We start from the raw sequence: 14,585 nt of genomic DNA on the forward strand, positions 1-14,585 counted from the left end.
TGTAGCCTGCCCCACGTTAATGACTTATTTTTAATATGTCCTTTTTGTGATGCTACTACCTTCTTCACAGCTCTCTGTGAAACAGTTTTGTTCCATAGTCTGTAAGACTGCACATCCCACTGGGAGCATTTCAGAATAAGATCATTTTGCCTACCTGATTTTACTGACTGTTTAGATTTAGTTGATTTGGTGATTAGTTTTGCTTTGCTAGTGTGCTCCTACAATGGTTAAGAAGGCTAGTTAAATGGTTTCTTTTTGTCTGTTTTAACTGTGTTTGAGTCTGCACAGGTTGTGTTTATTTTGAAAATCACTGGATTCTTTATGCCGTTTCTGTTTCCGACTTCCTGCCCGGTTCATCTGCTCTGTGCTGCTTGACGCGGCTTCTCTTAAAAAATAGACTGGCTGCCTATTCTCCACAGAGCAGAGCGCAGAGACGCTTCTGGGACGCACTGCAAGGCTTCTGGTGTGAGCACAAGCATTGACTAGAATGGCCAGACTCTGAAGCCGCGCCGCAGACGGGCTCAGTGGACTTTCAGAGCGAGTCCAACATCATGTAGCAGGTAGCAGGTGGGCCCCACTGTGCTGAGAGTCTAGCTCCGCCCCGAGTAACGTGTAACTGCCCAACATTGTGTGAATACATAAAATTTTACTACATCTCGAATGCCACACACACACACACACACACACACACAAACAAAACAACACACAGTTTGTCGCTGACTTGGCTGATAGTTCAAATCATGACATCTTCACAATGAATCAGTGCAGTCCAACTTACCCGACACTCTCAGCATGAAGGAATCACTCCACTCTGTTGAATATAATTTCTTTTTGTGTTCACCCATACACCTGTAGTTCCCACCACTGTAAACAGTAGCGCTGATAACTCCGTATGTGTGTTTTGTCACTGTGTCTGAGCGGGGTGTTGACCACTTATACTCCCACTCAGTGTCTCCTCCGTCCTTGATCTCACATCTCAGAGTGATCTTCTCTCCTCTGTATATCTCAGGCCAGCTGGTTTGCAGAGTCACAACAGGCCTGTTTGTAACGGCTCATGATCAAAAGGCCCCAAACACAAAAATTAGAAAAGGTTTAACATTAAACACAATGTTTTAGTGTTAATCATTCTTCAGTCTTAATCATTACACCTAAACACACAATGTATTATTTCTGCATTTGTTTTTCAATCATATTGAAAAATAGCCTTTTTGGTCTTTACCGACTGGATCACTGTCCTCTGTGTAGTAAACTGGGTCTCCTCTTCCTCCTCTGCACCAGTAGAGTCCTCCCTGTGAGACACTGATTGGTCCATCTGAGATGAAGACAGCATCTTGTGTGTTCAGGGGTTCAGAGGTTTTCTCTCCTCTGTACCAGAAGTATTTCCAACCAGATGACGGGTTCACAGAGCAGCTCAGGGTCACACTGCCCCCTGCTGGAATAGTTCTCCTGTCAGCTCTCAGTTCAGCCTTTGGTCTCTTTGCTGTGAAGTTTACAACAAAGATGATAAAATGTCGTTACTGTTCCTGTGAATTAACCCAATTAAAATACTTTCATGAAAAATAATACATAATGAAATCAGAGACAAAGGAGCATTGAAGCTGTTCTGAAGGTTTGTCCCAAAACCTCACTGAGACACTTTAGGTTGATTTATCATTTGTGACCATCTGTATGTGAAGCATTCAACAATTTCTGACTTCAGCAGAGGTAACACCAAAAAACACACTATGGCAGCCAGCACACCATTTCGCCACCCAAAATAACTGACTGTGTCACCTTTTGGTTTTTCCCCACACCAGAGTCCTCAGAGCTCGTCTCATGTTCATCATCCCGCTGTCATGATTAGGCCTTTAGGCTCCCTTATGTTTTCTCCATTTTCCCTTCCCTGCTGTCCCTGTCATGTCCTGTCTGTCTGTCTGTCTGTGTTTGTGTGTGTTTGTGTGTGTGTCTGGCTCCTGGCTGATCACCATCTGCAGCATCTCGCACCTGTGGCTCATCAGTAATCAAGCCATGCAGTGAAATACTCTGGTTCATCTTCCGCTCCTCGCCAGTTTTTCAGTTTACCTCTCGTGTTATTATTGTGCAACACTCAGAGTCAAATCTAGTTGTACTTTTTGCGATCTGTTTATCACGTCCTGTTTCTTTGTTCGCTGTGCGTTAAGATGCTGCCTGCCTGCCTGTCAGTCTACCCAGGTCTAACTGCAGGACGCCAGAGCCTAATCCCCGTGGAACCTGGATTGCTCTGCCCCATCCCCAACTATCTGGTTTTCTCTGCGCACTTTGAAAAGAAACCTGCATGTGTTTTTTGACAACAGTCTTGTGTCTGCTCTTGAATCCTCAGTGGAAACCTAACAGTAAAATAGACATTTCATAAATTGTATTGATACTTGGAGTAAAATAATACATACATGGAAATACAAGCACAACAAGAGAATGTGATTAAGAGTCAATATGTAAAAACTAGAAAAAAGACAATAGGTCACCTTCAGCGTGTCCGTAGAGGAGTGTATTCAGCACTGAAATAAAGATTAAACTTCATCAGACAAAAAGCAAAGGCATTTAAATCCAGCTGGAGTTTCATCAGAGGCAACTATTGATTATCAATCCACAGGATCACACATTTCTGTGATGATATTCTGTTAGTTGGTACAGAGGTAAGTTAAATTCAAAGGCTTTATACAATATATAACAATAACAATACCTCAGACCATAAACTGAACATGCATCGTGCAAAACATTAGTGCAAAAAGAACTAGTGCAGTAGTGTATTTAACAGTCCTGCACTCTGAACCAAGTCAAATCAGAAACCAAGATCATGTCTACTAAACTACCATGTTGATAAAACATGAGTTTGCCTCTGAAAGTCTCAACATTGTAAAGTCAGTGATGTACTCACAGAATAACCCCAGCACACAGAGCAAAGTGTGCCCCATCTTCACATCCAGCACGGACACTGTCGCTCTGCTGCTGACAAATGTTTCTACTTTGCATTAATAATGATGCAGCAGGAAGAGAGAAGTTACATTTCATATAAATATATTATGAGGGCACATTTTTTCTTTACCTTCTCCTTCTGAGTACAGCCTGTCTGTTCTTCCTTCCCTTTTACACAAAGCTCAGACAACTGCAGCAAACTTTGAAATGTTTACACTTCCTGCTTGATTAGTTCACGACTCTCAACTGTGGGTCTCCAGGTTTGAGTCGTTCATTTGTCACGTGACAGCTCGGCTACAGGGCTGTGGTAAGCAGGCAGCACAGGAAACAGAACTGATTAGTTCATGACTCATAGCAACTGTGGGTCTCTAGGTTTGAGACTCGTTCACCGCTCACATGGGTCCTCCTCTGTCTTTCGTTGTCTGGTTGTATACTCAGGAAAGTGGAAGGATTTAGGTGGAGTAGTGGATTGCATATAGACTACATATTTCTGTGGTTTTTACATGGTTTGAATTTGGTTGTGGGCCCAGGGGGGTTTATATAATGATGATAGAGAAAGATCAAGAGGGGAATTTGTGCATTATACTTTGTCAAATAAAGCAAGCCAGGCAACCTTCCATGTTTGAGAACGGTGCTGTTTTTTAATCGCCAACTAGAGGGCTGCAATAATAACCAGCCTAGTTCAAATGAACGAAATGACTCAAAAAAAGATTAGTTCATTTTAATGAACGAGATTTGGTGACTCGAGTCTTTCAAAAGAGTCAAACTTGCCAACACTACAGCAGGGGACGCACAGGAGGAATTTTCACGTCCTTACAACAGTATAAAAGGATTCAGGTTGAAAATCTGTGTGTTTCTGAATGTTAGGTTTGTCTCTACATGTAGGAGGTTGTGTTTCTGTACGGGTGTGTTCTGATCTCCCAGTAGCTCCCTGCTAAGTGGACTGCACAGGGTATTCGGCCATTTTAAGTAAGATCCCAAACGGCAGGGAGCACAACATGTTCAGTTCAAAGTGAACAACGGCTCATCAGTTCACAGGAAGTTGACAAGAAAATTACCCATAAGCCTTTGCACCTCATAGAAGCAGCAAAAACTAACAATGGAGCAGACAATAGAGTTTATATATCTGTAATTATTGTTGTGGTAACTAATGTTATCATTATTTATATGATTATTTCAGAAGTTAGGTTACCTAAAACAAACAATGCTCATATGAATCTTTTCAAGAATGACGCTGCATATTATCCAATCACATTCATTCACAAGTTACATACATTTTAATAGAATAGAAACAGAAGGAGTTACAGAAATATAAGTTTTGTAATTGTATCAGTTTGTTTAAATATATATTCAATATTTAATTTCAGTAAATGTCCACAGTAGCAGCGGGTATCCGAGGTGTTTATGTTACCAGGGTAACACACGGCGGAACTTCGGTGTGCTTTGATGTTGCAGAGTGTTCCGAATGGAAGGATTTAGAAGTTCTCTGAGCAGCGAGTTCTGTTTGTGTGGATCAGAACGCAGCCTGTGTCTCTAAGTTTTAGGGTTTTTCACTCTTACTGTTCTTCATTTCTACTGTTCAGATTTGGAGATTATTTTTGGTCACCACCAGAGAAAGCTATGTATAAAAAACAGCTGCTACTAGAGAACAGAATAGAGGGCAGAGCTTTGTCTCTCTTCACGCTCACTTCTGTTCATGAGACTATTTCTGTTTTGCTCGAGCTCAGTCAATTTCTGTGGGGGAAGTTGTGACCAAACCTAAAACCACATGGACATGTGTCTCTGCTGAGGTGATGGGATACTTTTATCTACAATACTGCAGTTCAACTTTGTGATTTAAAGGATATATGCACTAATAATTTAAGAAATGTATTTTTGTTCAAATTCAGTGAATATCTCCTCACAGTCTGCTAGCTGTCTGCTCTGTGTGTGTGTGCTGAAAAATAATCCAGTGTTTGTATTCAGCCCTGGCTCTGTAAATGGGAAACAAACTCCAGCAACGGATGCTGTGAAGCTAACCTCCTCATGAGGAGGTCAACAAGTTCTGAGTTTACCATCTCAGGCTCAATCAACTCAGAGCTCAGGGATGAGCTCAGAGTTTGTTAAGCCTGCTTTCTGAAACAGGGCCCTGGTGTGCTGCTCTGGGAAAAGTCTCCTCCTCTCTCCATGTTAGCTCTGCAGCAACAACTGTAGCAACAGTTTGCAAACCCACAGCCTAGCTGACGTTAGTGGCATTACCTGCTGTGTCGTTGTCGTATTGGATTTTTCCAGAACTGCCACTTTAAAGAATAATTATATTTTCAATTAAAATCAGAAGTTGCGCCCTCCTCTTGTCACCAGCCCTGCTCAAATCATGTTACACAATACACTAACAATTTATTGTTTATTTGTGCATGTGTGTGCGTCCACAGTGCCTACATTTTAATGATGTGTTCTCTCAAAATGCTATATGAGGAAAAAAGGCCTGGATGCCTGTGCATTACTCTGTGACCAGGTCTGTATTATCAACGCATGCAACAGAAACACCTCAGTAGTTTAACTTTTAAATGTTGTCATTCATGCTGATCTGTGACCTGATGCACCTCTCATTATGGATGTAAAACAAAATCACAACAGATAACTTAATTAGTGAACCGCAGATTTGCATGTAGTGCTACAGAGTTAAAGTCGACTTGCCCTCCCTCCTCACTAGACTCTGTGCCTCTGAAAACTGACTTACAGACACAAGTGCAGCAGAGGCTAGGAGGGGCCAGGACTCTGGCTCCCTAATAAAAATATCAGGGTGCTGTGAGTCATCTTACAGTATGATACGATATGTATGTCTTTGTAACCCATTCAGTTTTGTGTAGAATAGTACATCAGAAAATAGAGCTGGTCCTTGTTTGACGTCAGAATAAATAATGTTTTCAAGTTTTCAAGTGGTTTACAATTCTCTTAAATTATTTATTTAGGCAAATGTGATGCTGCAGAGGTTCTCATCAGATATTAATCTAAAACAGAGGCCAGATATCAGGATTTATTTGTAAAGCAGCCATGTTATAAACCTCTGGAATTATAGATTATATGAGATTATAATAGCTTTAACTAATGTTTTCCAACTTTTAATTTTCAGACTATGTTTCCTGTGGGCTGAGTAAAGATGTATGTAATTTGAGATGTTTTTACCTCATGTTGCCACAGTAACTTCAGATATCAAACGCACAAATCAAGTCAAATGAACACAACGCTCAAATAAACGGGTGCATTTGTTTTTTTTCCATTGTGCTATAAATATTACTTTGAAACTAGAGTCTGAGGGGAAAAAAACAAGCCAAGCCTGTGCTTGTCAGCATGAGAGAAAAATAACCTTCCAGTTCCTCTTCACACATAAAACGGTGTTGCTGTGAGATCAAGAATCAGTGTCATCACCACATTCACACCAAAGCTGATGTATGTATACGCAGAAAGGAAGAGAGATCATTATAGAAGGTACGCGTTGATGTCACTTCCCTTCCGGAACACGCTGGATTGAGCGCCAAAACATCTGTTACCATGGCTGCGTGTAGCAAACCGGAGAAAAACAAGTGATTATTTGCTCAAATTAAAGGCAGTCGGACTCGAAAGTGATCCTTACTGCTTACCAAAGAACCAGTGATCCAGCTCTTTCCCATTTTAGATGTTGTTTGTGTTTTAGCTGATTAAAGCTAACACTGCTGCTCGTCTTTCTGCCCTCAGGGAGCGTTACTGCGTTCTGTGACATCATCCGCATACCCTCTATTCTGCAGGATGTACAATAAAAACAGAAATTTAGTCGTGTAATGCATAGATAATAATAGATGATATGTGAGAAAGCCTTAACATGACTGTCAGTGTCTGCACTCACTGCAAGCTGAGCAGAGACAAAGCAGAGAAAAGCCAGACGCCAGAGGAACAGCCTCAAATTCCTTTTCCAAGAATGTGGTCTCCTTATAAACTTGCCTTATTACCTTGTTTGAATTAAATAATCTTTAAGTTACTTAGTGGCCTGCACTTCAATTCTTCAGTTCTATTACCGTGTTCTTGTTAGAAACTGTGTTGAAAAGGAGAATCCACAAAGAAGTTAATTTTGCAGTGCTCTTTAATCTTCAGCAATGCTCACTGAAATTCTGGCATTTAATTTGTTGTAACTAATGTTTATTCCCAGCACCTTTATATACTTTCTTAGAAATGATATGATAAGGAATTATTGTCATGTGTTAAATAACCAATTTTCCCAGCTTCTGAGCCAAGGACTGAGTTTAACTATAAGTAGATAGACAGAGAATTCCCAGGTCCTCTCATGGAACCAGTGTCCCCCAGAGGACAAAAGAAGTATTACATGTCAATGTTCTTTAACGCCTCTCCTTGCGCTTGATTTATATACTGTTTTATTGTTCGTAATCTGATGCCATGTTCTTATAACTTCCTTGTATATTTTCTAAGAGTGTCAAAACTGTCAATATTCTCCTGGAAGTTAGGTTTAGTTAAGATTAACGATTGACAATAACTTCCTTTCCTGTTTATCAAATGCTTAAAACTAAGAACTGTATAACGGTTTAGGACATTTAAGAGTTGATTGTGAAAAGGTATTTGATTAAAACACACGCATATAGACTTTAAGAACATATAAATGTTAAGACACAGAAATCAGAAGTAATAGATAGCAAAAATCATGCGGCCCAGATCCTTCATAAGTTCTGGGCCAGATCTGTAAAACGGACCCGGGCCGGTGTCCTTTAGCACAACGGGCCAATGCCGGTTCAGATCCGGTTTTCACATCTGGGCCGGCATTGGTCCAGCTCCAGAACGGATGACAATTATTATGTAGTCATTTGGCCCAAATGTGGGCCAGATCTGGACCAGTTCCATACTGGATCTGGCCCAGAGTCTAAGATACTGTTGAGGATCCGGTTACTGGGATAGTTTCAACCACAGAACTTATGGCAAGAGCTGGTCTATATAATGTATAACAAATAGTGACTTGTATATCACTAGGTACACTAAGATTTCTTGTTTTACTTTCGTTTTCATTTTCCTTGCATTTTAAACTCAATTACTTTTTTCTTTTGAATTTAAAAAGCATGGACAGTCAAAACTACTGTTACACTCTGTTACAAAGACTGTTTCTATTTGTCCTACACAGAATTTCAACAAAGAAAGTGATAGAACGGATGAGTGACACATTTTAAATTTTATTTACAGCTTCTCTGTTAAGAAAACCAGATGAAATGTTTGAGATAAAAAGAGAGGACAGAAACTTAAAACAAAGTAGATAATTGCCAAACTAACATTCAATCTAATAAACACATTTTACAGCTCATTTCTGTCTTTAACAACTGCAGGAACAAGAAACTTCACTCCAGTTGACTTGCAGGTGCAGGTGATTAGATTCTAGTAACTGTACAGTAACCACACACCTATGACACAGGTGTTATTTTTAAATGAATGCAGAAGTATTAAACTCTAATAATAGCAACAGTGTGGCTTAGTTAAAAAGCTCAATACATTGACATTGCTATCAGTCTTGCATAGTGTAGTGTACCATTAATAATGATGATAGTAAGAAAGTAAGATTTGCTTTCTCCCTGAGAGAGATGAGAAGATATATACCACACTCATGATACCATACTCTACATATAAAGCTAAAGCCAGGAGACACACGAGATTCTACGGCCTAAACACACAAGATAACGTTTTAATTAGCGACAAGCGATAAGTTTGTCTTGATAGATGATTACTGCCAGCCATTTAGATTTTAACCATTTTCCATGACCATGGTATAAATAACAAAGATTTTATAGCCAAAATACAATATCCAACTCCAACTAATTCTAGTCCTAACTCCAAATTACATAAAATCCACAGAGATTAGTAATTTTAAAGGGGGCTGGACTAGATTAGGCCTGGAAGATTTGACCTAAAATCAAAATCCCGATTAAGTGAACATTTTACCGCGATTACAACTAATGAATGATTATTTAGATTTTTTTGCCCTCCTAGTTCACTGACCAGGCTTGTCCAGCAAACATGCTCAACTATTGTAGGTGGGGTGGTTTTTTAGACTCACAAATGTCAAAAAACGATTATGTAAATGTTAATTGATAAGATAATGTTGACGTGCACACAACAGACGTACTCCCCCTAAATTTGGAGTCACTGACTACACACACACACACACACACACACACACACAGTTTTTTAAGGGGAAAGTACATAAACACACACACTGGGGGACATTTTATCAGGAAATAAAACAACTAAATAACTGAAATGGTAAAATTACAGCTGTTAGAGCAAGGAATTTGGGTTTAAATTACTTTTCAATTAGACGTCCAGCCCTAGAGGGGACACATCATGAAAAACTCCCCTTTTCAGTGCTTGTGCAAATACATTTGGGTATCAAACTGTGAAATAAAACAACCCAGACAGATTTTTGTGGGTTGCCTAGATCACAAAACATGTGCTTCAACAAGCCATTCAGATTTGGCTGTCCTTCCTATGTCACATGCAGGCTTATTAGAATATAAGATAAAATAAGATACAACTTTATTAAACCCCCGCCTTTCCCATCTGAGTATCTCCACTCAAGGTTTAAGTACCATCTTTGCAAAGCAGTGGCATATTTTTCTCGCAAGCCAATCAGAGCAGACTGGGCTTTTTCAGGATGGGGGCTTTAACGAGACAGGTGCTAAAATGGAGCGTTTCAAAAAGAGGGTAAATACTGGTACAGTATATTCAGATACACTGAGCTAGATCAGAGAATATTCAGTTAAAACAGATCAGTGATGCTGTTTTTAAATGCTACAGTGCTTGTCAGCATGTTCAAAACTTTCTGCATATTCAGAATCTCACATATGTTGTTGTTCCCATTGTTCCTTATGTCCAGAAGAAAATTGTAATATTATGGGACTAACCATCTTTATTTAATGAGAATTCATAATACTTTTTAAAAGGTCTACCTGACCCACAGCATCTATACTCTGCTGTGCTCCCCTTCAGACTGTACTAAATGAGACAAGTCCATGGCACGGAGGTAGAAACTGAAACCAACACTGCCAATCAGGCAGACATCTCAACGCAAATCCTCATGTTAACTTCTGTAGCTTCAGAGCCAGATTGTGATTCCGGTTTTAGATGTTTATAATGCAAAACTCTACCAGTGAGTCTGCTGGCTGCGTCTCAGCACGTGCGGGTAACTTTACTATTACGGCGTATGCTGAGTTGCATCAGCTGGGTGGAGATGATTCTTGCCGCTAGTCGACGACATCAGAATATAGATTTGTTTTTCACTGCGTGAGAAGATTGATGTGTGGCGCTTAACGCTAGCCTACACAGCACGATTGAGAGGTCAACAAGCCGTTTGTGACTGAGAGAATCAATGGACCTGTACCGCGGGAACAGGTGAGCAGCCAGCCTCCTGTGCGAGTCCGGCGTGACTGTAGTAACAGTGTGAGAAGATGGCCTCCATTGTGGTCAGCGCTCGGTCGGTTCAGTTTGTCATTTGCTAAGTGATCGTAATAAATAAACACATAGGCCTACACCCCCCTGTCCATACTTTCACAGTTTTGTTGTTATATTATAATAATTAAACACAACATTACAATTTAGCAACATCGAAATGACACAGTTAATAGTGTTGTTCTGAGTTTTGTTGTGCCGTATAAGTAGAGGATGTTTACTATTGGTTTACTACTTTACAGACTTAACTTTGGGGTGGGGGGGTGGGTCAATTATTATGTGAAGATATGAAGTTTTATTGGCTGGGCTAAGCCCCCAATGTTTCAAGATCCTAAAAACCCTGTTCACTGTTCAAATCACTTGATTTAGCCATGTCACTACCCTTTGAAGCAACTAAACTTAGAACACAACAGCAGCAGCTCCATGCGTCCAGATAATATTTTGCAATAAATAGAAAAATAGCCTTTTTTCTCTGTCTATCTCTCTTTAACTGTCCCTAAATTATTTGTCCATAATTTATCTGTAATCTCATCTGGACACCTGAACTGTGTAGACTACTGTGCATGTGTGTGCGTTTGCCTTAGAGGTCACCCTCTCTCCACATTCCCAGTGCTCTGATTACTGAAATTTGTGTTTTGTCATGTTTCATCAAAATCTGAATATCACACACCACATAGTACCATATATACAACATCTGCCCCTCTTCTTGGGCAGTTTTAAACAGACAATGTAGCAATGATGTCACCTGCAAGGTTTGACCTAATTACGGTTACTCTGATAATTTCCCAACCCCTTTGTGCTCAGTATTCATTACAAACATAGGATGTTCAAGTTTAGTATTACTTTCTAAGATCTCAATGGTATTCATTTTAGTTTCAATATGTTTGAGATTTTTACTTTATCTGTGAGAGGTTGTAACTCACCCAGTGTGTTTTTGGCTGGATCCTGTCACTAGGCTCCGTCCCTCCCTCTTCAGCTCAGTCCATTTATTTTCTTTTTTTTCCCTGCCAGTCTGTTTTAGAAATTGTGCAACATCTCTTTTCCAATGTCCACTTTTGCCCTTTGCCCCCTTCCTCTGTACTGTCCGTTTCTTCGTACCAGGATGGCTTGATACAGCACCAATCATTTTCTTTTGACAGTTGTTTTGGTGTTGATCTTTTATGTTAAGCATGCTCTGTCGTGCTGTCTGTCTTGCATGATGTGAAATACAACTCTTCCTTACTCCAGCAGCAGTTTCTGGACTAATCAAACTCAGAACTTTGAGGGTCTCATCGCATCTTGTTTCAGACCTCTGTAGTCCTAAGGTGATGGTCATGCGAACTAGGAGAGTCCTACATGATTCGGTCTGGTCTTGCTGTTCAGCTGCTGGCCTGCATCATGCGGGCAGAACTTAGTCCAGTGGTAATTCTGGACTGTGCATTGTCCTCTCTACTCAGCGTACTTCAAACTGCTTTCCTTCTTCTCTGGCTGGAGTGACGTATGATGAGGAACATTTTATCTTATCTTTATGCTGATCTTGTGGAAGTCCAGCTTGATTTGATTTTCTCATCGCTGTGTTTATGTCAGTCATTGTGGCCCATACTCTTTGACAACCTTAACCGAACTGCTCCAGCTGTGTCTGTGGAGCTGTCGAAGGTTTCAGTCAGGCTGGTCACATGAGCCATGGCTTCAACAATGTCCTCTTTTCTTTCCTGGCATTTCTTTCTCTGGGCATCTGGAGGGAGAGCCAGTGTCTCTTTATCTGACTTTTACTGGACTGGAGCACATTTCCTTCTGTGCACCGGCAGTGGGCCTTTAATTCTTGGTTTCTCATCTCCCTTTTGCTGCCTGGTCAGATTTCAGCAGCACCAGGGCACACCGGTGGTCTTCTTACTGGACTGGATCGCATTTTGTTTTGTGGAGCATCAGTGGATGTTTAATTTTTTTGGTATCTCTCTGTTGCTGCCTGGTCAGATTTCAGCAGCAGCTTCACCCATGGCATACTCTTCTTAATGGACTGGGACTGGAGCATGTAGGAGGAGGAGGAGCAGAGTCCAGGACTGGATTCCGTGATTTGTACCTCGGTCATCAAAAGGCTAATCAGTTTTATCAAATCCTTAATGAATCTATTCTAATTTTCAGTCCTGAGCTCTCCTTGTCCTCAGTTCTTGTCTTACTCATCTGAAATGCAGTTTGTTTACTTTTCTTTCGTCTGGACAGGGCTGCACGCTCTATTGCATTTCTGCTCTCCTTTCTCTCCAAACATGTCTAAAGCTGGTTCAACAGTTTTAGGCTAAAGCTTCCATTTTTGCAGGAAACCCATTTCAACCCACTTATCAAATTGTCCCATTAATGTCTAATATTTTAGTCATCAATTTCTGGTGAAACAACTGGTGAAGGTAATCTGGGAGTGGAGTCAGACTTTACTTTACTCTGACTCTTGCCATAGTCTACTCTCTCCAGCTAGTCTGTACTCGGGTCCATAGCAATATCTGGGTCCACTGAGTTCAGTTAAGTCTGAGGCTACGCGCTGCATACCTAACTTATCAGCTGGAAACCCCAAAAACCCTCGGACACCACAGAGAAAACCAGGACACGTCTGTCCGTGAGCCCCTGATCCAGTCCCACTCTCCATCCACTTGTCAGTTTACAAGCAGATAGAGGGTCCTGCAAATCATTCAGGCGTGAGAAATAAGACCACTTCCTTCACTCTGTTCAATCTCACTCTTTTTATCTTTTCTCTCTCAATAATCTACTCTAGTTCTTTTTCCTTTTCTTTCTGGAACAGAGCGAAGATCAGGGCTCCGCTGAACACAGCTTCTCCCTACTGGGAGGATTTTCCAAAAATAATAAAGCCGGCTTCTGTCCTTCAGCGGAGTCTGAATCCCTCGTCTGTCCCATCTGGGGTGCCAAATTTGTCGTGGAAATTATATTCCTGGTGAGGGGTTGAGCAAAGAATTGAGTAACAACCAATCTTTGAAGAATTTATTTAACAAAAGAGAATAAACAGAGAAGAACTAAAACACACATACAGCTGGTCCAGAGACCTGCCGACTAGGCCGGCATCGGGCGTCTGGCCCCAAGCAAAGGGATGCATCATCATTTACACTGTGTAGGTTTCTATGTTTTGGGAACAGAGATCCTCTCTCAGCCTTGAATGAACATTCCAGGAGAGGAGAGGAACAACAAGAGAGGAAAACACCAAAACAATCTCACAGCTCTGACCTAAACCCTAGTAAATGTGGACAGACCAACATAAGGAGAATAGGAGAGGAAAGGTTAAGGATAAAAATACAATACTTATCTATAACAATAATAGTAATAATAATGATAATATTAAAAGATCATACATAAAAGATTAAATGTAAGAGGACACAATTTTCTGCCATAACAGTTATCAGCAGGTAATTTCACCTGTTGGACTTATTGTCCTTCTCACTTCTAAAAACACTGAGCGCCACCAGGAGCTCTCTGACCTTCTGACCTCTCATGCTCTCCACTCCTAAATAAATGTGATTTTCATCAGATGTCACATACTTTTTGATTTTCAACCTGAATCCTTTTATACTGATGTAGGAACGTGAAATTCCTGCTGCGCTCTGTGCCTGGACTCCCTGTTGCCTCTCTCTGCTGTCCACCCCATGATGCATAATATATCAGCATCACAGTTAAACCGAGTGGTGTCTCATCATGAGGAAACTTTTGATGTCTGTCTCTGAGATTTCTGCCTTCATCCTGATACAAAATAAATTAATTGATGCTGAATTACAGTTTTTCACAATTGCCACATTTCTTGAAACCTTCACCCATATTCTCAAGACTTTAAAAACAAAACCCAATCTTTAAACTACATTCACAAAACCCCTGACTCTTCTGGCAAAAATAAAACACTTGTCTCAAAACCATTTGATGTGTGCTCAAAATCAAACAATGCTTTCAAAACATAAACACAGCCAGTCAATAGATAAAACACTACAGAGCATTCTTTAGACACTACATCAAAAAACTGAGAACACAGCGTCCAGGGCATGTAGTTACAGAAAATGTTTTTTTTTGCGTATAGAGGAAACACATTTTCCAATTTAAAAATGATAGTAATCACAACTTAGTACAGTAAATATATAGTACACTGTAAGTGCTGCAAGTAATACAGTATTGAATATCTGTATATTCAAATACAGTAAGCCCAAAGAACAAAGAAAACTATAAAAAGCAAATTA

At 40.4% G+C, this 14,585-nt stretch overlaps 2 protein-coding genes across 3 annotated transcripts in view; one reads left to right on the forward strand and one right to left on the reverse strand.

The window, feature by feature from the left end:
* LOC119911918 overlaps positions 1 to 14,585 on the forward strand; it is a 334,810-nt gene that overhangs the window by 148,395 nt on the left and 171,830 nt on the right.
* On the reverse strand, positions 728 to 3,152 carry LOC119911491 (leukocyte immunoglobulin-like receptor subfamily A member 6). Of its 2 annotated transcripts, none has more exons than XM_038730397.1 (5): positions 3,062 to 3,109; positions 2,894 to 2,977; positions 2,481 to 2,513; positions 1,220 to 1,480; positions 728 to 1,051 (listed from the first exon to the last, which is right to left on the reverse strand). In XM_038730397.1, the coding sequence occupies exons 2-5, from the start codon at positions 2,928 to 2,930 to the stop codon at positions 750 to 752; spliced, it is 633 nt and encodes a 210-aa protein (XP_038586325.1). In that variant the 5' UTR covers positions 2,931 to 2,977; positions 3,062 to 3,109; the 3' UTR covers positions 728 to 749. The 2 variants fall into 2 exon arrangements, with proteins under 2 accessions (XP_038586325.1, XP_038586324.1); XM_038730396.1 differs by having other exon boundaries at positions 729 to 1,051; positions 2,894 to 2,961; positions 3,062 to 3,152.

Source organism: Micropterus salmoides, unplaced genomic scaffold (assembly GCF_014851395.1).
Source record: "Micropterus salmoides isolate LMB-PRFRI ecotype aquatic unplaced genomic scaffold, ASM1485139v1 Ms_hic_scaffold_2, whole genome shotgun sequence".
Taxonomy (NCBI): Eukaryota; Metazoa; Chordata; class Actinopteri; order Centrarchiformes; family Centrarchidae; genus Micropterus; species Micropterus salmoides.

What these genes read in the sequence shown, in the direction of transcription:
- LOC119911491 (XM_038730397.1), bottom strand. Translation starts at nt 2,930, where the DNA reads ATGGGGCACACTTTGCTCTGTGTGCTGGGGTTATTCT. An exon ending in CTGTGTGCTGGGGTTATTCT is followed by an intron (nt 2,514 to 2,893) that starts GTGAGTACATCA and finishes TCTTTATTTCAG; the next exon opens with TGCTGAATACACTCCTCTAC. An exon ending in CCTCTACGGACACGCTGAAG is followed by an intron (nt 1,481 to 2,480) that starts GTGACCTATTGT and finishes TAAACTTCACAG; the next exon opens with CAAAGAGACCAAAGGCTGAA.